Below are 22,973 nucleotides of genomic sequence, written 5' to 3'. Positions count from 1 at the left end.
CCAGACAATCCAGTGATTGACATCATGAGCATCGATCCACGCAATTGGGATACGATGACATGCATCAACCAAGTCAGCGAGCCTGACCACCCGACCCCGTTAGTCGCCTCTTACGACAAGCATAGTCACCTTTTACGGCAAGCATAGGTTGTTTAAGACCTATTCTACCCCGGATCTTCACGGGTCACCATGAGTTACTTACATGAATTCCACTTGCCTCAGTACCACACATTCTGCCCCACATCATCTATAATGTCTCCAAGCACCTGCTTCTGTTTCATTCCTTTACTTGATGAAACGCCATATAGACACACACATTTCTGAGGGTGCCAACCCCCTCCTCCCAAAAATCCCATCTAATTTTTCATCATGAGTCCCTTTGCTCGCCCCGAACACTATTTGACACAAATCTCAAAATCACACGTCATAATTCAATCCACAAAGGCAGAATGGGCAAGGGAGCATTTGTAACTTCAGTGGTGTTTGGGCTGGAGTGTCAACCCAAACGCCTACACACTCTCTCTCTCTCTCCCCCCCCCCCCCCCCAAAAAAAAAACCCAACAAAACAAAACAAAAACAAACCATTATTATCCCCCGCCACGACGGGGGCGGGGAATATTGGAAAGGAGTTTGTCCGTCCGCTTCTCAAAATTGACAAATTTATATAAAAATATATTTAAGTCAGAGAAATGATATTTTACGCTCTGAGGTTACTGGTCATGATCTCAAATGCGCTCGAAAATTGGCCCTGTCAATTATTTTTATAGTGTTATGGCCCTTGCTCCGTTTTGTAACGTCTTGCATACCGTGTGAAATGACAAGTTTTCTCAGAGAGTGCTGAAGTTACTTGAATAAAAGTTTGCATGCTTATCTAAGAGACACTTGTCGAGCCTGAGTTCGAAAATTGGAGCCGTCAATCATTTCTTTACGGAGTTACGGCCCTTGACCCATGTTATTTTAACTTGGTCGTTGAGCTAAGTCAGCTATCTAAGAGATACTTATCAAGACTTGAGCATTTTTTTCAGAGAAGGGGCCTTTAGTGTGTATTAATTTCACAATTAATCATTTTTTTCTAATGACATAAAGCGACCCAAGTCGCTATTTCTTCTTAAGGCTTTTGGGACGCTTTTTTAAAGTGTATATTCACTACTTTAAGAACAAACAAAATTCTAATGTGCCCTATGGCTGGGTAACGTTGTTTTCCTGTTAATTGCCTCACTGGCGAATACTGCAGAATGGTTCTTCTCTGGCGTTGGCGTTTTCTATTTCTGTGAAACCAATAACTTTAAGAAATATGTCTTTGTGGTACAATTTTTATTTCCACTTGTATCTTGTGTATTTACATCAAACACAAAAATACACTGAATGAAATAAATACAACTGTTGTGCTATAACATTCACTAAGCATCTGTGAATCTTTCTTCATGTTGTCACAAGTGAGTGAGTGAGTATGGTTTTACGCCGCTTTTAGCAATATTCCAGCAATATTACGGCGGGGGACACCAGAAATGGGCTTCATACATTGTACCCATGTCGGGAATCGAACCCGGGTCTTCGGCGTGACGAGCGAACGCTTTAACCACTAGGATACCCGACCGCCCCTGTTGTCACAAGACATATACATGTACTTGCATGTACCAATGACACCTCACAGCCATAATCCATAATCGTATATCATGAACGGTCAGGGATTCGAACCCAGACAGAGGCAAGCTTCGAGTTAATGCCTTGTCAGAGATATAAGTTGCCTATAATGTGTCATGTCTTCCTCATGTTCATCGTCTTCCCGTGGCAAGGGAGATAACTGACAATTAAAGTCCAGTTTCCACCCTTGCGGAACAAGGCTGAAATTAAGGAGTTGTATTCTTGCCGGACTGACGAGTCTATGCATAGTCTAATCAAACTGCCGTACAAATTTTGGTCGATTGCAGGACTTTCAAAGCATGTGTGCCGCCATCTCGGCTTTAACAGACATTTTCCAAATCTGACTGGGAGCTGTCATTTTGTTTGAAGTAAATGCAAGTGTATGAGAAGTGGAATCTGATTGATCAATAGGAGGGACATAGAAGGAACATAAATCATAATCGCCACTGGTGGCGCTACCACCGAGCACAGAAATTCCAGCCTAGCTCGGCAAGGGTGGAAACTGGACTTTTAAAGGAAGTTAACTCCCTTGCCTCGGGAAGATGCATATTCATCTGAATATACATTACAATTTACATCAACATTTAAAAAATTGTATTCTCATTACCGCAAAACAAACTTAATAAAAAAAAGAGTGTCAAATCTTGTTCAATCCTCTTCTTCCCTTTTCATATTTGATTTCAACAATATACAACAACCTTTGTCCATTGCCCAAAGGCTTGAATCCAACAAAATCAGCCTTTGAACCTCCCAATAACAGTTAGGACACACTGGTAGGAAAGATTGGCAACCCTCGCACAAAGTCATCTAGTTTAGCCTTAAACAGTTCACTCGTGATGGGTTGGTCCAGATAACACAGGGGGTTCTTCACAACGTACTCCACGTAGATCTGAAACAACAAAGTCAAATTTCAAAATTATAACCTCACATGTACCTGCACTATTGAGACTGTAGCCAATGTATCTTGCTTGTGCTGGTCTCTAACACTGGAAAAATGAGCCAGTGAATATGTTGTTACTGGAGTATTCTGCACAGCTATGACATATGTCATGGTGACCTGTCAATAGACTGGTTGACCAGCGACTGCAGGGTTTCAAATCTGATATCAGATAACATTTTCTGGGACAATGACTGGTTGTCAACCAAAATGTCCTATAGCCATTATATCCTATGAGTGAGTGAGTGAGTATGGTTTTACGCCCCTTTTAGCAATGTTCCAGCAATATCACGGCGGGGGACACCAGAAATAGGCTTCACACATTGTGCCCATGTCGGGAATCGAACCCGGGTCTTCAGCATGACCAGAGAACGCTTTGACCAGTAGGCTACCCGACCACAACTTTGAAAATCAGAGAAAGCATGTGAAAATCAAGTATTTGAATGCCTCTGACTTAGCCCTACCACTGCATAGCTCCTTCCTGTCCAGAGCTGATGCCTGTCACAATCTATTAGACAGCAGGTCAATTGGGATGTGAGGTGAAATGGGGTTTAAAGTTGTGATAAAGATTATTACACATATATAACAATGCGCATGGATGTGTGTGTTTTGCTGCTTGTACTAGTCCGGTCTAATGCTTGTTTTATAGTGCTGGCCCAGTGAAATACCATGCAACAGTTTAACATGGCTACCCAACTTAGACACAGTATACATGGTATACTGACTCCGAGCCAACTAGTCCTTATCTTAGCCCATCAATGCTGAGCGCCAGACAGGGTCATAACCATAATGTCATGATAACAATTGCCATCTTTTAATGCTTTTGGTATGACACGGTTGGTAATCACACACACGACATTCTGCACTCTGGGCAGACGCTCTACCACAAGACCAATTTTGAGCGGATTGAAGACTTTTTCAAGGGATTACAAATATGTTTGTGACTCAAATTTAGTTCCTCTTACACTGGCTAGGCACTGTATATGTTTGTTTATAGTTCTATGACACTGCCCTGTGTCAAGGATAAAACAAGTGTGGTATTCATGTTAAACTGTGCCATGGTATCTCAGTGGACATGCACTCTAAAATCAGCATAAGTCCGGGCTAGTACAAGCAGCCACACACACACATCACAATAAAAGTGCAATATTTCTAGAACGTCAGACCCCACTTCATCTCACCTCACCTCCAAAATGTCCTATAACCATTGCTTCCTTACAAAGTCACTGAAAGCTGATCAAGGATCTCCACCATGGATCCCAACGACACAATCAGCCTGTCATAACAGGGATTTATCTAGACCTGCTCAGAAACAGACATTCAGACCCAAATATGCAGGAAACATAAAAACAATTTCCCAAATTGGAATTACAAATTTTCCAGTTCAAGTCATATAGCATAAGTAATGTTATGGCTTAGTAGAATGAGTTGGTTCTGATTGCACTTTTAACAGTATTCCGGTTATATCAGTGTGTCAGTTAATGTGTGAGGAAAGCCTGAAGTGATGCATGTCTCCGACGTATACCACTTTGGTCATATGCTAGTTCTATTCTACCTATACTTACTGAGCTGTAGATCAACTGCAATGTCTCTTTGACGCTGCCAACATTGAGATCTGTGTTCATAATAAACTTGAGACCACTTTGCGTCTCAAAGAAATGTAGCTTGTATTTGGTTGTCTTGAAGTTCATGAAACCGTCCTTCCTGGAAACAGTTAAGGTATGATCGGCTATACAGTTATTTCCACTTTTCAAGGAGATTTTGTCTGTGTAAGAGTGCTTGGCATGCCTATCTTATCCAAAATTATGAAATTCACTTCATACTGGGATCAATTTTTTAACGTTACGAAAAGGCAAGGTTGATCTGTTTTGGGGCCTAAGATTTAATCCACGAATTATGACTGATATGACCCTGTGATAACTTCAGACAGTAATATTATTATTATTATTATTTTATCATTTAACTAAAGCATTTATCCATGACATAAGCTTATGACATAAAAACATGTATGTCATACCCCAATGACATAAGTATGCAAATTAGATATGCAAATTAGATAACCGGAAGTGGGACTTTTTTTGCCGGTGCATGTGATTAGGTGTTTACAAACAACATGGATACCTTTGATGTTGGAGACATTATTTCAATTATTCTGCAAAAGTCTGTTCAAGTATTTTGTTTAAAATAATGCGAGGAACTTTTTTTCTCAGCGAAGGAATATGTCATAAAGGAGTTAAGAGGTTGTTTATTTTGGTTTACACGGCTATGGAAAACATGTATCACTACGCACGATCTATACGTAAGATTTCGACAAGTTGCTGATGTTAATGTTTAATGCAATTATTCCTTAATTGGGCAGCAAAAATGTGAAAATGATAAATAGAATTCATCACTCGTGTTTTTTAATATGGCAAATATCGATTAACTAAGACTCGGTTGATATTTCCCATATTTAAAAACACTCGTGATGAATCCTCTATATATCACATACATGGCAAAATATACTCCTTTTTAGGGCCTAAGATATAAGCCACAAAATATGATAACCCATATGGCCCTTCAGAGGGTAAATAGGGATATTATTAGTAATATTCATATATCATGTATATTTGGCAAAATATACTCCCCAGTTTCTCTCACAGGAGTAAACTATATGGAAAATTACATACATGGCCCTCTAACATTTTGCTCAAGTGACCATATATTTCCACAATATCTGGACCAGTTCAATATTTTCCTGTAGGCCTACCTATATAGCAATCAGAAAATTGTCAGAATCACTAAGATCACTGATGGTGATGTCTCAATGTAAAGGATACATGTCTGTTGGTGATATCCTGTTGACAAATGATTTTATTGAGAAAATCATGCCATACATCAGTTTGAATTCCTGCAAAGAAAGAAACACATGAGATGAGTTGATAATCCCAAACCTGTATCCGCCCTACAGGGGTTATAGCGAAAACGGCACCTCAGCAAAATGTCACCGTGCGAAAACGGCACCGATTGGCGAAAACGGCACCTTGACTCAAGCGAAAAACGGCTACTATTGCCTGGCGAAAACGGCACCTTATTTTTTTTTTACCTTGGTCAAATAAGTGCTATCAAACTTATATGGTAACTTGCAAACACCAATGATTGTGAGATGCTAAAACAAGTTTACATTAGAAATTAGCCTCTACTCCAACTATAATCCAACTTAGCTTATACGCAACACCACTAATTGTGAAAACATGACATGCTTTGAAGAAAAATAATAGAAATGAAACTCACGTCGTCTCTTACAAACACAAATAATTGTGAAATTGTGAAATAAAACAAGTAAGAAATTAGACCCCTACTCCAATTTACTCGCCGACTGATTGGGAGGCGCAGTTAACTTAATGTGAAAACACTTTACGCTTTCAAGTTTTAAGTACCTTTACTCAATTTAAACTGAAACTGTATTTAAGAGGCCAAACATGATGCTGTCAGATCACAATTATTCATAATGGCCTTTCGATGTGTTGCATGAGAGAAGAATGTCAGAAAACAACAACATGCTGTGATAACTGTGACCATGTAAATAAACCATAGCCAAACCATATATATTACTACACAAATCGTCCTTATCCTTATTAAAAAATAGAGGTGCCGTTTTCGCCCGACACATAGTAGCCGTTTTCGCCAGGGAAATCGGTGACGTTTTAGTCTGCACCCCCCTACAGCATCGCCCAAAACGTTTCTTATCTCAAGTAAAAGCTTGATAAACAGCTCATTAACACAATAATTATTATAGAATAGAAATGTTTTTCTGACGAAACCCTCAAACAATTGGACACGCTGAGAACGTTGTTGTCCCAATGAAACCCCTTCCACGTTCCAATGATTATAAATATAATGTCAAATTTTAGATTTTGAAGCAAATATTGGCATGAATAAGATCTCTACAAAGTAAAAATATAACTATTTAGCTAATGTCACAACCTCCTCCTTGCTAATGCCCGACTGCTTCTTTCTGTTCCATTCTGCATAATACAAACACGTCCCATTTCGGTCAAATATATAGAAATTAAACACTGTCATTTTCCTGACTCTGAATCAATCGATTGGGAGGTACAGGAAGTGCCTAACAACTCCCCGGCGGATATGCATGCGCAGGACGGACAAGTACCTAATATGCCTCAGAAAAAAACAAAACACAGGTTATGTATGAACCATAAATAACACGGTAATTTCACGGCTATAAACTGAGTTTAAGATTTATTGATTACAGGTTGTATGAATCTGATATTAATTTGACGCACTTTTTATGCGTATTTATCTTAAACGGAAGTAAAACTACTTCCGTGTTTACAATTCTTGCGCATGTCCGAATTTCATGCCGTCGAGTTTGAAAACACAGCGAAGTGTCAAAACACTTTCTTTGCGACTGTTGCAAGGTATTGCTTTTTCCTAATTTGAACATAAACGAACCTTTCAACACAATCTCATGTGGCACGCTGTAACCAGATACAAAGTAAATGTCATTAACTGAATTTACTTAGATATGTAATAGGCTCCGGATATTTTTAGAGTTCATGTTTGTGCTTGTTTTTGCATTTAGAAATATTGATTTGAGAAAGTTCGAGTGTTAGAGGGATAAGTATGTGTTTGTTCGCATAGTTGAGAGACATGAATAATGGGAGATCAATTATTCCATATGTATCCCTTGGCCTTGAAGGCTTTTAGGGAATAGTTGCAGATAATTTCAGGTAGGTTTATTTTATTTATTTTATTACATTGTACATGGGACATGTGGTACACTTTGGACAGCACATGGTCAGATCCCAAATAGAAGTTGGCAATAATGCAGTTTAACGGGTGCAGCCTCACCCTCTACCAACAGCTCAATGGCCGCACTATAGTTACCGTGGCTTATGCTTGAATGCACTCACACTTGTCTTAGAGAGTTGACATGGCTTGGTGATCCAACAACCCTTTTCGATCTAAGGGAACTGACCAGCCTTGTCAATCCACGCCTTTACAATCTTAGGGAGCTGACATGCCTTTCCAATCCAACCCCCTTTGTCGATCTTCGGGAGCTGACACGCCTTTCCAATCCTACACCATTTTTCAATCTTAGGGAACTGACATGCCGTTAGGGTAGGCCTGGTTAGGGCTAGGGTTGACCATAAATTCTGACATAAAGACAAAGTCTGTTTTAGCAAGTTTTTTTGCTCATTTTGATGGACAATGGCAGGCGTGGCTTTCTCAAAAAGATGAATGGAGAGTGTGTGAGAACATGCACAATTCATTGTTTACTTAACTGTACATGCGTGTTAAAGAGGTGCAAATGACCCGTTAAACGAGCACTAATTACATGTGATGGTGCTCTTGGTCCAGTGGGAGAGCTTCTGCAAATTAATGCACTATTTAGCCAAGCCTGCAAACCAGGGAAGCACGTTCAAGCCCCTAAAGCGCTAATTGGATCTGAAAAAGTGCACTACTCCTGCGAGAAGTCACCAAAAACAGCATTTCAAGGAAAATAATTTTGAGAAAATGTCTACTGATTTTAAATACCCAATATAATAGCCTTAAGGGAGTAAAATAAGAGAAAGATTACATGTAAATACTCAGTATCTCAATGAGTTATCTGGGCACCAGAAATGGTCATCACCAATAACCTTAGCATGCTCAGGGAGAATGAAACCCGGGGATGACGATTCAGTACTTTGTCAATGAGACTACTATTATGCCTACATATGAAAAAGATAATATGGATAATATCACAATGAAAATATTTTATTTCCATTTGCAGGGTGTAGAACAACAATGATGGTCACACTAGTAGGTCAGTAGTGCATGGTTTGTAAAGAACAAGATTTAGTGACTTTTATGGATCAACATCTCGATGGAAGAAGAAACTGACCACTTTGTCCCCATTGCTCAAGAAAGGGGAGGTAACTCACCAATGTCTCAACCAGATATTGACTCCTATGACCAGGATTTCCAAGCAAGTCAAAGACGACAGAGTCCATACTATGAATATTCGGAAAATATTCCTGACCTGGGAACAAACTTTACCTCCTCTGAAGCATTACGAACTGTGATACGAAGAGATGGAAGTCCAGTTCTTAGCAGTGAGCGGAAGAGGATGTTGGAATATGTCCCAGACGATAATGAGGAGCTGTTTACACCAGCTAAGGCTCTTAATTTCACAGATGCTGATGAAACTGGAACTGATATTGGTTACGATGATCAACCAGGGCTACATGATTCTGTGGAAAGAAATGTAGAACCAAATGGTTCGGATTTGATGAACTTTGGTTCTCTTGGGTCCGGCAATCAGAGGATCATAGAAGGCCATGACTCCTCCCCATTGGACCAGCGGGTTGTTGTCACGCTGCCTCCGGACCAGGTCCCTGCATCATCAGTTCACTTGTCATCGGTAACCGTGTCGCCCGGGACCTCCCACCTACGTAAACTGTCTGTGGAGTCTCAGGACATTTCGCCCCATTTATACGACAGCCTTGATGAGAAAGAGGAACAAATTTATCATTATGGAGGTCAAGGCCAGTATCAAAAAGACTCTAATTTTACGCAAAGATCTTCACAAAGTGTGTTCAGTCCATTGCAGTCTCCACATCATGCAACACTTTCGACTTTAAGAGAACCTCGTAATAATGTTTTTGAGGGATCAAGTTTGCCGTCAAACAATGTGTTAGCTCATTCTTCCCCTCAATCTGAACCCCCTTTAACCACATACTCAGGTCGGAATGATGATCACATTCAGACCATGTCTCATAGTCTTCCAGAGAGGATTAATCAAACCAATTTTGGAGAATTTGGAGACAACTTGCAGCAAAAGTCAAAAGATTCTGCATTGCAAGTGCAAGGTTCTTTGTCGGAATGGGTGACACCGAATGTCTGTACGGCGGACACTATGCCTGCTAAAGCACCTGTGAACCACATAGCACTGAATATTCAGAGAGTCAAATATGCTAGTAAAGTTAACAAGACTGAGTCTGCCAAAACCCAGAATAATGGAGCCTGTCCCAGGCTTAATAGAATGGATCAAAAGCCAGTTGGGGGCAAGAATCAAACTCAGAATTTAGTTCGTCGACCAATCAATAATCAGCCCGCTAGGCAAACACGGCCTATGGTGCAAGGTTCAGCTGACCTTGACCAAAGACATTTGGTGGCCAATCAGAGGCAAGGTCAACAAGGTCAAATGAGTAAAGTGCTTGATCAAAGTGTAAAGGTCACTTCTCATCCTGATCAGGGTCACATGTCTGGTTCTGTTGTGAGTGGGGGTCGCTATGGTGGGGTTGGTGGTGAGATTCAAGCTAGCATAGGTAATCAGAGCGATGCTTCAAGTAGTCCTGGCTCAAAGATGAGGCATGATCAAGACAGGAGTGGGGTGTATTCTGGGGTTGAGTCCCAGAGTTTTCCTGCTTCTTACATGCGACAGAGCTATCACAATTCAAATGTCAGTCCCCGAATGTATGATCACGAGTCTGTGAACACACAAGTTGGTCAGATGAGGTCACCAGTGTCTCATGGATACAACTTCTCTCCACAACAGGTAGGTATTGCATTACTTTCTACTAGTACAACCATGTTATCTGGACTTTTCATTAAAATCCTGCTTTAAAGTTTAAAATGTACCAAGAACTAGCAGCAACTTTGCAACAATATTAGCAGATTGAGGTTTAAGTATGTTTGGATTTATGTGATTGTGTGTAGTGTGGATCATTGCCCATAAGATCTATCACTTGATTGTCTGGTCCAGACTCAATTACCCCGGGAGCTGGAATATTGCTAAATGTGGTATTAAACAGCAAACACACACTACATGACTGGGCTTTCCTCCAACATCAAGCTGAAGCTCCAGGATTAAAGCTGTTTGAAGCTGAGCTCACTTACTCCTTATTTCCACTTACTCCTGTATTTCCACTTACTCCTGTATTTCCACTTACTCCTGTGGTGCCACTTACTCCTGTGGTTCCACTTACTCCTCTGGTTCCACTTACAGATATAAGTGATTGTTTCAGGAGAGAAAGAGGGACGGAGATGTGGCACGGGATGTTCAAGGCATGGAAGATGTTCGCAGCCATCTCCAGAGCATGCTGAGGCTGTCCAATGATGTCATCAAAGGTACCTACCACACTCACTGCTAGGGTTGGCGTATTGGCACATAAGGCATATGGCAATATATCGCAATACAGAGAGCAATATTGCAATATGTATTGGGGCCCAAATTATATACAGTTCTACTGTTCAAATGGTACTTCTTCATTCAATCATATTGCGAGATGGGAAGTATGGATAAACAAGACTACCTATTACGTCATCAATATGGAATGTTAATGTCCTTCCTAATGCCTCAAGATTGTAGATGTTATTTATTTTATTTAGGATTGTATTGTGATGCATGTTTTGCTGACGGCTGTATTGCCACAACTGAATCCTGTAATAAAAAACCCCGCAACTATTGTCTATTATGCATGTGTTGTTACCATCCATGCCAACGTCCAACAAAATGGCGGATGTCATCATAGTTTGGAAAAATGTGGGTTATTTTTGTTCAGGTTCATAACAAAGTAAAGATGAAAGAATTATGCAATATTTGGCAAATAGATATTAAAGTCAGGCCCGTACCTATTACTAGTGCTCACTGTTACATGTACACAGAACACTGTTACATGTACACAGAACACTGTTACATGTACACAGAACACTGTTACATGTACACAGAACACTGTTACACATATATACAGAACACTGTTACATATACACAGAACACTGTTACATGTACACAGAACACTGTTACACATATATACAGAACACTGTTACATATACACAGAACACTGTAACATGTTCACAGAACACTGTTACGTGTACACAGAACACTGTTACGTGTAAACAGAACACTGTTACATGTACACAGAACACTGTTACATTTACACAGAACACTGTAACATGTACACAGAACACTGTTACACATATATACAGAACACTGTTACATATACACAGAACACTGTGACATATACTCAGAACACTGTTACATGTACACAGAACACTGTTACATATACAAAGAACACTGTTACATATACACGGAACACTGTTACATGTACACAGAACAGAGTTGATGTTATGATCCGTAATCACTACTTGCCACACTATGACTTGATTGTCCCGTGTTCTGCATCAAGGTTGTATGTTTCAGCCGAGTCGGGCAAGTTTGACCACAGTGACACAGCCAGTGAGTTGCTGATGGACCAACCCCTCAACAGACAGCTCAAGTTTGACACAAGCTCTCTCATGGGGTAACTACACAGTATCTATGTTCTCAGGAGGAAAGTTGAAGTATGACGTACATGTAATAGGCTGCATTTGTCAGTTTTGATACAAGTATGGGTGGTTACTTAGGCTAGTGGTAAATGTTTTGTATCTAGGTCATGGCTGGTTACATTATCATGTGGATGTTGTTTCAGGCCAAGAGTACAAGAGGAGGTGTCAGAACTGTTTGAGAGCTTCCCCAACTTTTCTTCAAAGATTTTCTCCGACTTGTCCAGCACCAGTGTGGGGCGTCAGGAGGGGTCGGTGCACAACGAGAACCTGTACCTGCGGGAGGTGATGGAGAAGGAGAGATACCGGAGGAAGGTTGGTTGGATGTGTGGGTGATGGAGAAGGAGCGGTACCGGAGGAAGGTGGGTGGGATGTGTGGGTGATGGAGAAGGAGAGGTACCGGAGGAAGGTGGGTGGGATGTGTGTGTGATGGAGAAGGAGAGATACCGGAGGAAGGTGGGTGGGATGTGTGGGTGGTGGAGAAGGAGAGATACCGGAGGAAGGTGGGTGGGATGTGTGGGTGATGGAGAAGGAGAAGGAGAGACAACGGAGGAAGGTGGGTGGGATGTGTAGGTGATGGAGAAGGAGAGGTACCGGAGGAAGGTGGGTGGGATGTGTGTGTGATGGAGAAGGAGAGATACCGGAGGAAGGTGGGTGGGTGGTGGAGAAGGAGAAGGAGAGGTACCGGAGGAAGGTGGGTGGGATGTGTAGGTGATGGAGAAGGAGAGATACCGGAGGAAGGTGGGTGGGATGTGTGGGTGGTGGAGAAGGAGAAGGAGAGACAACGGAGGAAGGTGGGTGGGATGTGTAGGTGATGGAGAAGGAGAGGTACCGGAGGAAGGTGTGTGGGATGTGTGTGTGATGGAGAAGGAGAGGTACCGGAGGAAGGTGTGTGGGATGTGTGTGTGATGGAGAAGGAGAGGTACCGGAGGAAGGTGTGTGGGATGTGTGTGTGATGGAGAAGGAGAGGTACCGGAGGAAGGTGTGTGGGATGTGTAGGTGATGGAGAAGGAGAGGTACCGGAGGAAGGTGTGTGGGATGTGTGTGTGATGGAGAAGGAGAGGTACCGGAGGAAGGTGTGTGGGATGTGTGTGTGATGGAGAAGGAGAGGTACCGGAGGAAGGTGTGTGGGATGTGTGTGTGATGGAGAAGGAGAGGTACCGGAGGAAGGTGTGTGGGATGTGTGTGTGATGGAGAAGGAGAGGTACCGGAGGAAGGTGTGTGGGATGTGTGTGTGATGGAGAAGGAGAGGTACCGGAGGAAGGTGTGTGGGATGTGTGTGTGATGGAGAAGGAGAGGTACCGGAGGAAGGTGTGTGGGATGTGTGTGTGATGGAGAAGGAGAGGTACCGGAGGAAGGTGTGTGGGATGTGTGTGTGATGGAGAAGGAGAGGTACCGGAGGAAGGTGTGTGGGATGTGTGTGTGATGGAGAAGGAGAGGTACCGGAGGAAGGTGTGTGGGATGTGTAGGTGATGGAGAAGGAGAGGTACCGGAGGAAGGTGTGTGGGATGTGTGTGTGATGGAGAAGGAGAGACACCGGAGGAAGGTGGGTGGGATGTGTGTGTGATGGAGATGGAGAGACACCGGAGGAAGGTGGGTGGGATGTGTAGGTGATGGAGAAGGAGAGACACCGGAGGAAGGTGGGTGGGATGTGTGGGTGGTGGAGAAGGAGAGATACCGGAGGAAGGTGGGTGGGATGTGTGGGTGGTGGAGAAGGAGAGACACCGGAGGAAGGTGGGTAGGATGTTGATGGAAGAGGCTGGTGCTTATAGATGCACCAAGAAAGCAGCATACAATTGTGTAAGAATAATTACATATATAACCGTATGTCAGTAATCATGTACATAACGGCATCAATGACTCCAACTCATAAAATATTATCATTTTAATGATAAAATTGTAAACATTTTGTGAATATTTTATGTCATTTCAGCACTGTGAACAGCATATTCAACAGCTGAATGCAAAGGTATTTCAAACTTGTGACAAATTGTATTAAAAATTATGTATATTATTGCTATCTTTCAAAGTTAGTGAGGTAACTAAGCTATTTTTAGACCAAGAAAGACTGTGGTAACCAAAGACATTGTGTCAAGTATTGGCGAGACTGACAGTGTTATGTACAATGTGTCAAGTATTGGTGACACTGACAGTGTTCTGTACAATGTGTCAAGTATTGGTGACAATGATCTGTACATTGTGTCAAGTATTGGTGACACTGACAGTGTTCTGTACAATGTGTCAAGTATTGGTGACACTGACAGTGTTCTGTACGATGTGTCAAGTATTGGTGACACTGACAGTGTTCTGTACAATGTGTCAAGTATTGGTGACACTGACAGTGTTCTGTACAATGTGTCAAGTATTGGTGACACTGACAGTGTTCTGTACAATGTGTCAAGTATTGGTGACACTGACAGTGTTCTGTACAATGTGTCAAGTATTGGTGACACTGACAGTGTTCTGTACGATGTGTCAAGTATTGGTGACACTGACAGTGTTCTGTACGATGTGTCAAGTATTGGTGACACTGACAGTGTTCTGTACGATGTGACAAGTATTGGTGACACTGACAGTGTTCTGTACGATGTGTCAAGTATTGGTGACACTGACAGTGTTCTGTACGATGTGTCAAGTATTGGTGACACTGACAGTGTTCTGTACAATGTGTCAAGTATTGGTGACACTGACAGTGTTCTGTACAATGTGTCAAGTATTGGTGACACTGACAGTGTTCTGTACATTGTGTCAAGTATTGGTGACGCTGACAGTGTTCTGTACAATGTGTCAAGTATTGGCGAGACTGACAGTGTTCTGTACGATGTGTCAAGTATTGGTGACACTGACAGTGTTCTGTACATTGTGTCAAGTATTGGTGACGCTGACAGTGTTCTGTACAATGTGTCAAGTATTGGCGAGACTGACAGTGTTCTGTACAATGTGTCAAGTATTGGTGACACTGACAGTGTTCTGTACGATGTGTCAAGTATTGGTGACAATGACAGTGTTCTGTACAATGTGTCAAGTATTGGTGACACTGACAGTGTTCTGTACAATGTGTCAAGTATTGGTGACACTGACAGTGTTCTGTACGATGTGTCAAGTATTGGTGACACTGACAGTGTTCTGTACGATGTGACAAGTATTGGTGACACTGACAGTGTTCTGTACGATGTGTCAAGTATTGGTGACACTGACAGTGTTCTGTACAATGTGTCAAGTATTGGTGACACTGACAGTGTTCTGTACGATGTGTCAAGTATTGGTGACACTGACAGTGTTCTGTACGATGTGTCAAGTATTGGTGACACTGACAGTGTTCTGTACGATGTGTCAAGTATTGGTGACACTGACAGTGTTCTGTACGATGTGTCAAGTATTGGTGACACTGACAGTGTTCTGTACGATGTGTCAAGTATTGGTGACACTGACAGTGTTCTGTACGATGTGTCAAGTATTGGTGACACTGACAGTGTTCTGTACAATGTGTCAAGTATTGGTGACAATGACAGTGTTCTGTACATTGTGTCAAGTATTGGTGACACTGACAGTGTTCTGTACGATGTGACAAGTATTGGTGACACTGACAGTGTTCTGTACGATGTGTCAAGTATTGGTGACACTGACAGTGTTCTGTACGATGTGTCAAGTATTGGTGACACTGACAGTGTTCTGTACGATGTGACAAGTATTGGTGACACTGACAGTGTTCTGTTTATTGACAGTTACTGGAGACCCAGCAGCAGTTGGCAGTTGCCGTGTCAACAGACAAGAAGAAAGACATCATGATAGAACAGTTGGACAAGGTAATGCAAGAATGCATCAGGATAATTTTATGTCATTGATAATTTTAATTACTGATTGAATTGAATTTCTCTATCCTGTTCTATATATTGCTTTTATCATGAACTTGCCATCTCTTCAAGACTCCCCAATGGGCATTTTAGGCCATCCTGTTTTCAGCATCCGCATCTTCCCGAGGCAAGACAGTTAAGTGACTATAAAAGTCCAGTTTCCACCCTGAACTAGGCTGGTATTATGGAGTTACATTTTGGCTGGACTAACGAGTCTATGCATAGTCCAATCAAAATCTCGCACCAAAATCGAAATCCGGTTTGTAAACTGTCGTGCAGATTTCGGTCGATTGCAGGATTTGCAAAGCATGTGCACTGCCAACTCGTCAGCAGATATTTTCAAAATCTTTTCATGTTTTTAATCAAGGTGATCACGTGATTTGATGCATTTTGGGATGTAAGACTAGTTTTATAACAATAAAGATCTTGATTATCGATCAGATCGTCCTGACCGGGCGCCACCATTTTGTGTGAAGCAAACGCAAGTGATACGAGAGGTGAAATCTGAATGGTCCATAGGAGAGGCGTAGAAGAGACATAACTGGTAATAGCCACTGGTGGCGCTACGATCGAGCCCAGTAATTCCAGCCTAGTTCGGCAAGGGTGGAAACTGGACTTATAAAGTCAGTTAACACCTCTTGCCTCGGGAAGATGCAGCATCCCATGCTTGTCGTATGACATGACTCTGGTTTGACCTGGCTGTGTTACTCATGTTATCAACCTTTGGTTTCCCTCACTCACACAAGGTTGTTTGAAGGCATCAGGATTGTTCATGACATTGCTGGTATATTACTAAAGAATTGTTAAGGATCACCCAATTCTTTCATATTGCTCTTGTTAGTTAGAGTAGTATATACTATTATAGACTCCTTCAATTTTCTGTCATGTAATGTACTTTCAAACTATGCACATTCAAATGTTACTTATGCCTTATGTGCTCCGCCGACCCAGCTGGCCCAGCCGTCTAAGGTACCGCAATTCGCTGTGCAGAGTTGCATCCCTTGGGCACGTCAGGAACCTCTGGTTGTGTGTTTGAAACACGGTTCACCCTGATTATGTTTCTGGGTTTATCACGACCATACCCATGGTCCTGGATTTCACCAAAGTGGTGAACGTCTGAGATCTGCATCACTTTGGGCTTAATCTGACATGCCATGATATGCCGGGGATACTGTTCAAACCCAACTCACTCACCCATGCCCGAGGGATATGTTTATTAAAGCATTTAATATACAGCTGCCACACATTTACTTACTTTCAAGTCTGAAATTTCAGCAACTGGCCAAGGTGGTGGAGGGATGGAAGAAAAGAGAAAGGGAGAAGGATGACTACATGAAGCTGCTGATGAAAGAAAAAACACAAATAGAACAAAGTCTGAATAACCAGCAAGCGGTAAGACCATTCCTTGTGTCAGTTCACTCCACATGCTCCAGCATCACTCAACAGTGGGTGCAGCTCACAGTTTTCAGATGGGCTACTCAAGTCATGGTTCGCACAGACTTGAACATTTCTGGAATTTTTCTGTGTTGAAAATATCAGTTTTAGCCTTGAAATGGCTTTGAAAATGGACAATGACAAGACCTTGAATTGTATGTCTAATTCTGTAAGTCCCGTCCTGGTGGTTGGTTTGTTGTGGCCAAGGGCTGTGCCCCCACATGGGTGAAGCTGATTCAAGGTGTGGGCACATATGGCTCAATAAGTGCTGGAAAACTTCACTCACTTTCTAATGTAGAGTGTGGCGGTCGGGTAGCCCAGTGGTTAAAGCGTTCGCTCGTCACGCCGAAGACCCGGGTTCGATCCCCGACATGGGTACAATGTTTGAAGCCCATTTCTGGTGTCCCTCGCCGTGATATTGCTGGAATAGTGCTAAAAGCGGCGTAAAACCATACTCACTCACTCTAATGTTATTTACTATAGCATGATTACAGTAGCCACATGTACATGGTACGTTTACTTTCAAATATAACAAGAATGGTTGCAGTTACAGGGAGCAATGACAAAGCATTCACTAAGTTATATTAAGTAAGCTGGAATTAATTGTCTCGGAAAGTGTCTAACAATCAAAATGATTCATGCCAAGCTGGAAGAGAAGGGGAAGTAACTCCTCTGTACACTCACTGATGGTTGATGGGTACTTATATAGTAAGTGTGTTTTGTTCTTAACATAAAATCCATCAATGTTCTAGTTAATCTTTTGAACAACACAAGTAATTAAGCTGATATTCATTTCATGTTTTATTGTTTATGTTCCAGATGATCAATAACTTTGAGAGGGAGATGGCCGAAACTGTGTCCGAACTGAAGAGAGAAAAGCAACACTCAGCCATTGCAGTAGAGAATCTTAAACGAGAGGTAACAAGAATAAGAAGTGATATATTTAAAGTTTATTAGTCTCAGACACCAAATTGACTTGTTCTTTGTGGATCTGCAAATGTTGATGCTCCTGTCGATACCTAGGTCTGTCTTGTAGTTATCTGTTTCAGCATGCTATCTTGATTGCAATGTAGGACTTTTGTGACATGGACCCATTGTCTTTCTCTTTCATCTGTTAGCTGGAGACAAAGAGCAGAGAGAAGGTACGGGCAGAGGAGGTGCTGGAGGGAGAGAGGGAGAGAGCCAGTCTGGTGATGCAGGAGTGGGAACAGCTGAAGGAGGCTCGGGAACTGGCCGAGAACCGGGCTCAGCAGCTCCAGGACAGGTTGCATCAGGTAGGTCTCTATTCATCGTCAGTATCTCACAGCAGCTCCAGGACAGGCTGCATCAGGTAGGTCTCTGTTCATCGTCAGTATCTCACAGCAGCTCCAGGACAGGCTGCATCAGGTAGGCCTCTATTCATCGTCAGTATCTCACAGCAGCTCCAGGAAAGGTTGCATCAGGTAGGTCTCTGTTCATCTTCTGTTTCTCACAGCAGCTCCAGGACAAGCTGCATCAGGTGGGTCTCTGTTCATCGTCAGTATCCATCAGAAGCTCCAGGACAGGCTGCATCAGGTAGGTCTCTGTTCATCGTCAGTATCTCACAGCAGCTCCAGGACAGGTTGCATCAGGTGGGTCTCTGTTCATCTTCTGTTTCTCACAGCAGCTCCAGGACAAGCTGCATCAGGTGGGTCTCTGTTCACTGCAGTATCCATCAGAAGCTCCAGGACAGGCTGCATCAGGTAGGTCTCTGTTCATCGTCAGTATCTCACAGCAGCTCCAGGACAGGCTGCATCAGGTAGGTCTCTGTTCATCGTCAGTATCTCACAGCAGCTCCAGGACAGGTTGCATCAGGTAGGTCTCTGTTCATCGTCAGTATCTCACAGCAGCTCCAGGACAGGCTGCATCAGGTGGGTCTCTGTTCATCGTCAGTTGTCTCACAGCAGCTCCAGGACAGGTTGCATCAGGTAGGTCTCTGTTCATCGTCAGTATCTCACAGCAGCTCCAGGACAGGCTGCATCAGGTAGGTCTCTGTTCATCGTCTGTATCTCACAGCAGCTCCAGGACAGGCTGCATCAGGTGGGTCTCTGTTCATCGTCAGTATCTCACAGCAGCTCCAGGACAGGCTGCATCAGGTGGGTCTCTGTTCATCTTCAGTATCTCACAGCAGCTCCAGGACAGGCTGCATCAGGTGGGTCTCTGTTCATCGTCAGTATCTCACAGCAGCTCCAGGACAGGCTGCATCAGGTGGGTCTCTGTTCATCGTCAGTATCTCACAGCAGCTCCAGGACAGGCTGCATCAGGTGGGTCTCTGTTCATCGTCAGTATCTCACAGCCAAGGATTAGATACAGACTTGTGTGATATGGCATGTAGTAAGTATGACTGTGGCATTAAACAACATTCAGTGACTCACTCCAATAACTTTGTTCAGCTGATCCCATTCTGTGTTGTCCAGGAGCAGGACGAGTGGTACAAGCGGGAACAAGAGCTGCTGGGGAAGATTGATGATGTGAAGGAGGCCAACCTCAAGGTCATACAGATGGAGGGGGTGGGTAGTGCCGTGGCGGCGCCAGCAGGTTCTGCTCAATAACATCAGTGAAACAGGATTCGCACAATATTACTGGATATTCCCACAAAAGTATCCTTTTAACAAGGAATTATTTGTGCACAAATGTGACCTGTCATGCATTTTCAGTTGTGTAATGCACGACCAATGGTCATGGTATCAAATCTCCATGGATACAGACCCGTGAAGATCCGGTGTAGAACAGGTTTTCAGCAACCCATGCTGCCGTAAAAGGCGACTATGCTTGTCGTAAGAGGCGACGGGATCAGGTGGTCAGGCTCGCTGACTTGGTTGATGGATGTCATCGTATCCCTATTGCGTGGATCGATGCTGATGATGTCGATTTTTTTACAGACTGCCGTCATATAGCTGGAATATTGCTGATTGCGGCGTTAAACAACAAACCAACCAACCAATCCATGGATACATAAAATATTTCAGACATCTGCAATTTACATCAATGAGGAAAGCAACCAATGGATGTTGTTCCGATCCGAATTATGACAATATCTTTGTTGGCCACTCACAGCTTGTGTTTCAAAGCATAATATTCCATAGTCCATCTGTCCATCTCACTACTTTGTTTTCCTATCTCATTCTACCCTTCATCAACCCTTCCGCTAATACAATTACCTCCCCTTCATCTTCACGGTATGCAAGAACGAGTTAGCTGGGTGGTGATGCCTGTTTGTTGTTGCAGCTGAAGACGGAGGAGACAGAGCGGAGGGTGTCGGAGTTGGAGGAGAGGAACCGTTTGCTGGAGACAGAAAACAAGAAACTCGACCTAGAGTTTGATGAAGCCAGGAGAGAAAAGGTTAGTTGGGTGTTCATAATAGTTTACCAAATGAACCGGACCTATTGTGGTGTATTGCTGTTGTATATTTTAGAAATGTATGGATTTAATGCTGTGATGTCTTCTTGAGGAACATATCGTTAATGAATTGATCTACTTTCTGCAAATTTTCATTGTGTTTGTAAGCAGGTTATTCTGTTTCCCTTAGGGAAATGGTCCAGGTGTTGGGATTTGCAATGTATGTGTACAAACTTATATGATTTCTAAGTTTTTTTCACCTCTATGTTGAATTTTCAGTTCAAGTTCACATTGTGAAAAGTTTTGATCAAGTAACTATGGTATCCCATTATCACTTGTTCAGAAATTGTACTGTGTATTAGGAATATAGGGCAAGCCTATGATCGATATTGCTCATGGCCATATTCATTTGGGCGGTGGGATAGCCTTGTGGTTAAAGCGTTTGCTCGTCACGCCAAAGGCCCAGGTTCAATTCCCCACACAGGTAAAGATCCCATTCCTGGTGTCCCCCGCCGTGATAATGCTGGGATACTGCTTAAACATGCGTAAAACAATACTCACTCACTCACCCATTTATATTTGTAACCACTGCATCATTGTGATTCTTTGTTTTAAGGAATAGTGATGAGTGGGAGTTGTTTATCGTACAATAAAACACTGCCGGGAGAATACACTACTTGAGGCACAGGTTTATTTTATTCTCCCTGCTGTGTTTTATTGTACAATAAACAATGACCACAAGTTGTTTATTTTCTATATGAGATATCAAAGTTATGTACAGCCTCTTTAAGGATCTTAATAAAATGTACAAGCTATAAAAATATTTACCCGTATTCAAATAATGAGTACAATCTGAACTCCGCAATGTTAGACAAGTCCATTTTAGTAACAAAGGGGTTTAGTTTGCTATGTTCCAGATATTCTCACAATTTTTGCGTCTATTATCTGTACCTTTTCTCCCAATCTTGATTGTCATATCTGTCCTATTCTTGGATGTGATCGTTTGGCCAGCTACATTTATGGGTAACAACTCACTAGACGCTTGCCTCTCAAAAATACTGTCTAGTTTACGACGTCATCAAGTTCGAAATGATGTCATGATAGAACAATGTTTTGTTTTATCGTGAAATAAACCATACGTCGTTCTTCATTGTTCTTTGATATTTGTCGCATAGCTATCTTATATAGTTTTATCAGTCATAACTTGCCGAATTTCTGTCCTCATGTACAGTGATGTGTAAGCAAATATGTATTTTAGCTGTGTGAAAAAATATGACAGAGGTTTATACATCCAGTTTTCACAGTGTTATAATGCACCAGCTAGAAAATGCTTTAATCAGAATCTGCTTTGAAGATGCCTTACAGTTTGATGAAATGCCTTGAATAGGCCTAGAATTTGGCTTGTTTGACAACCATGGTTAACTCTACCGTAAATAAATATATGACAATTATTTTTACTTCTGATAATGTGTGAGGACATCATGTTAGCATGTAACTCCATTAATATTGAAACACTAAGGTGAGCTGACTTCAATATTTTTTTGTATTTTTGGATGAACAAATCAAGCCATTGATTCTGACAATGAAGGTGAACAATTTGTAATAAATCTGTTGTAAGACGCAGCTTGAAAAGGCCTTAGAAATTCCTCAAGTTTTGGATGTTTGTATGTACTATAGGAGAGTGTGAAGGTGCTGTCATGTTTAGTGCAGTCAAGTATGGCCTTGTACTTGCAGGAGAGTCTGAAGGTGGAGATGGCTATCCTTGAGGCAAAGTTCGAGAGTTCCCAGAGGAAGATGGAGGCCGACCTGCACTCACAGATGGAGAAGGAGGTAGGGTCATCTTGTTTTGTTCCTTGTTTAACGGCACACTCAGCAATATTCCAGGTTTGTGACGGTAGTCTGTAAATAAACGAGTCTGGACCAGACAATCCAGTGATTGGCATCATGGCATCGATCTACGCAATTGGGATACGATGACATGCATCACCCAACTCAGCGAGCCTGACCACCCATTGTCATGATGACAAAAATAGTCATTTCTTGCAACATGCCACATGTCCCCAGCATGGGACCCCCAGTTTATTACTGAGACTGAGAGTCTTACCTGTAGATTAAAATGTTGAAACTTGAATTTGTAATTGACATCCATATCAAAAGAGCAGGTGGGAGAGGTGGGACAGCTGTAGTTATTGGTTACTGTCTCCTCAGATATCGGAGCAGGTGGGACAGCTGTAGTTATTGGTTACTGTCCCTTCAGATATCGGAGCAGGTGAGAGAGGTGGGACAGCTGTAGTTATTGGTTACTGTCTCCTCAGATATCGAAGCAGGTGGGACAGCTGTAGTTATTGGTAAATCTCTCCTCAGATATCGGAGCAGGTGGGAGAGGTGGGACAGCTGTAGTTATTGGTTACTGTCTCCTCAGATATCGAAGCAGG

General features: G+C 42.3%; 2 protein-coding genes across 3 annotated transcripts in view; one reads left to right on the top strand and one right to left on the bottom strand.

Moving 5' to 3' along the window:
- Positions 1–2,117: 2,117 nt before the first annotated feature.
- On the bottom strand, positions 2,118–6,705 carry LOC124118094 (trafficking protein particle complex subunit 1-like). The gene is made up of 4 exons (XM_046480152.2): positions 6,548–6,705; positions 5,401–5,471; positions 4,147–4,285; positions 2,118–2,533 (listed from the first exon to the last, which is right to left on the bottom strand). Exons 1-4 carry the CDS (start codon positions 6,644–6,646, stop codon positions 2,405–2,407), a joined length of 438 nt encoding a protein of 145 aa, XP_046336108.1. The 5' UTR covers positions 6,647–6,705; the 3' UTR covers positions 2,118–2,404.
- A 206-nt stretch (positions 6,706–6,911) lies between these two features.
- The window catches only part of LOC124118077, a 32,840-nt gene continuing 16,778 nt past the window's right edge, over positions 6,912–22,973 (top strand). Inside the window, exons 1-13 of one of the 2 annotated variants that reach the window (XM_048390940.1) lie at positions 6,912–7,002; positions 8,361–10,127; positions 10,597–10,699; positions 11,772–11,871; positions 12,040–12,208; positions 13,827–13,862; positions 15,619–15,699; positions 17,023–17,139; positions 18,001–18,099; positions 18,300–18,455; positions 19,617–19,709; positions 20,428–20,541; positions 22,273–22,368. In XM_048390940.1, coding sequence (XP_048246897.1) covers positions 8,454–10,127; positions 10,597–10,699; positions 11,772–11,871; positions 12,040–12,208; positions 13,827–13,862; positions 15,619–15,699; positions 17,023–17,139; positions 18,001–18,099; positions 18,300–18,455; positions 19,617–19,709; positions 20,428–20,541; positions 22,273–22,368 — 2,838 coding nt within the window. In that variant the 5' untranslated portion in view covers positions 6,912–7,002; positions 8,361–8,453. Of the gene's footprint in view, positions 7,003–7,184; positions 7,315–8,360; positions 10,128–10,596; positions 10,700–11,771; positions 11,872–12,039; positions 12,209–13,826; positions 13,863–15,618; positions 15,700–17,022; positions 17,140–18,000; positions 18,100–18,299; positions 18,456–19,616; positions 19,710–20,427; positions 20,542–22,272; positions 22,369–22,973 lie in introns of those variants that run through there. The other variant, XM_048390939.1, reaches the window with a different exon arrangement.

This window comes from Haliotis rufescens, unplaced genomic scaffold (assembly GCF_023055435.1).
Source record: "Haliotis rufescens isolate VD_foot unplaced genomic scaffold, xgHalRufe1.0.p SCAF_9, whole genome shotgun sequence".
NCBI lineage: Eukaryota > Metazoa > Mollusca > Gastropoda > Lepetellida > Haliotidae > Haliotis > Haliotis rufescens.
Note: the sequence above shows the minus strand (reverse complement) of the source record. Positions and strands in the feature narration are given on the sequence as shown.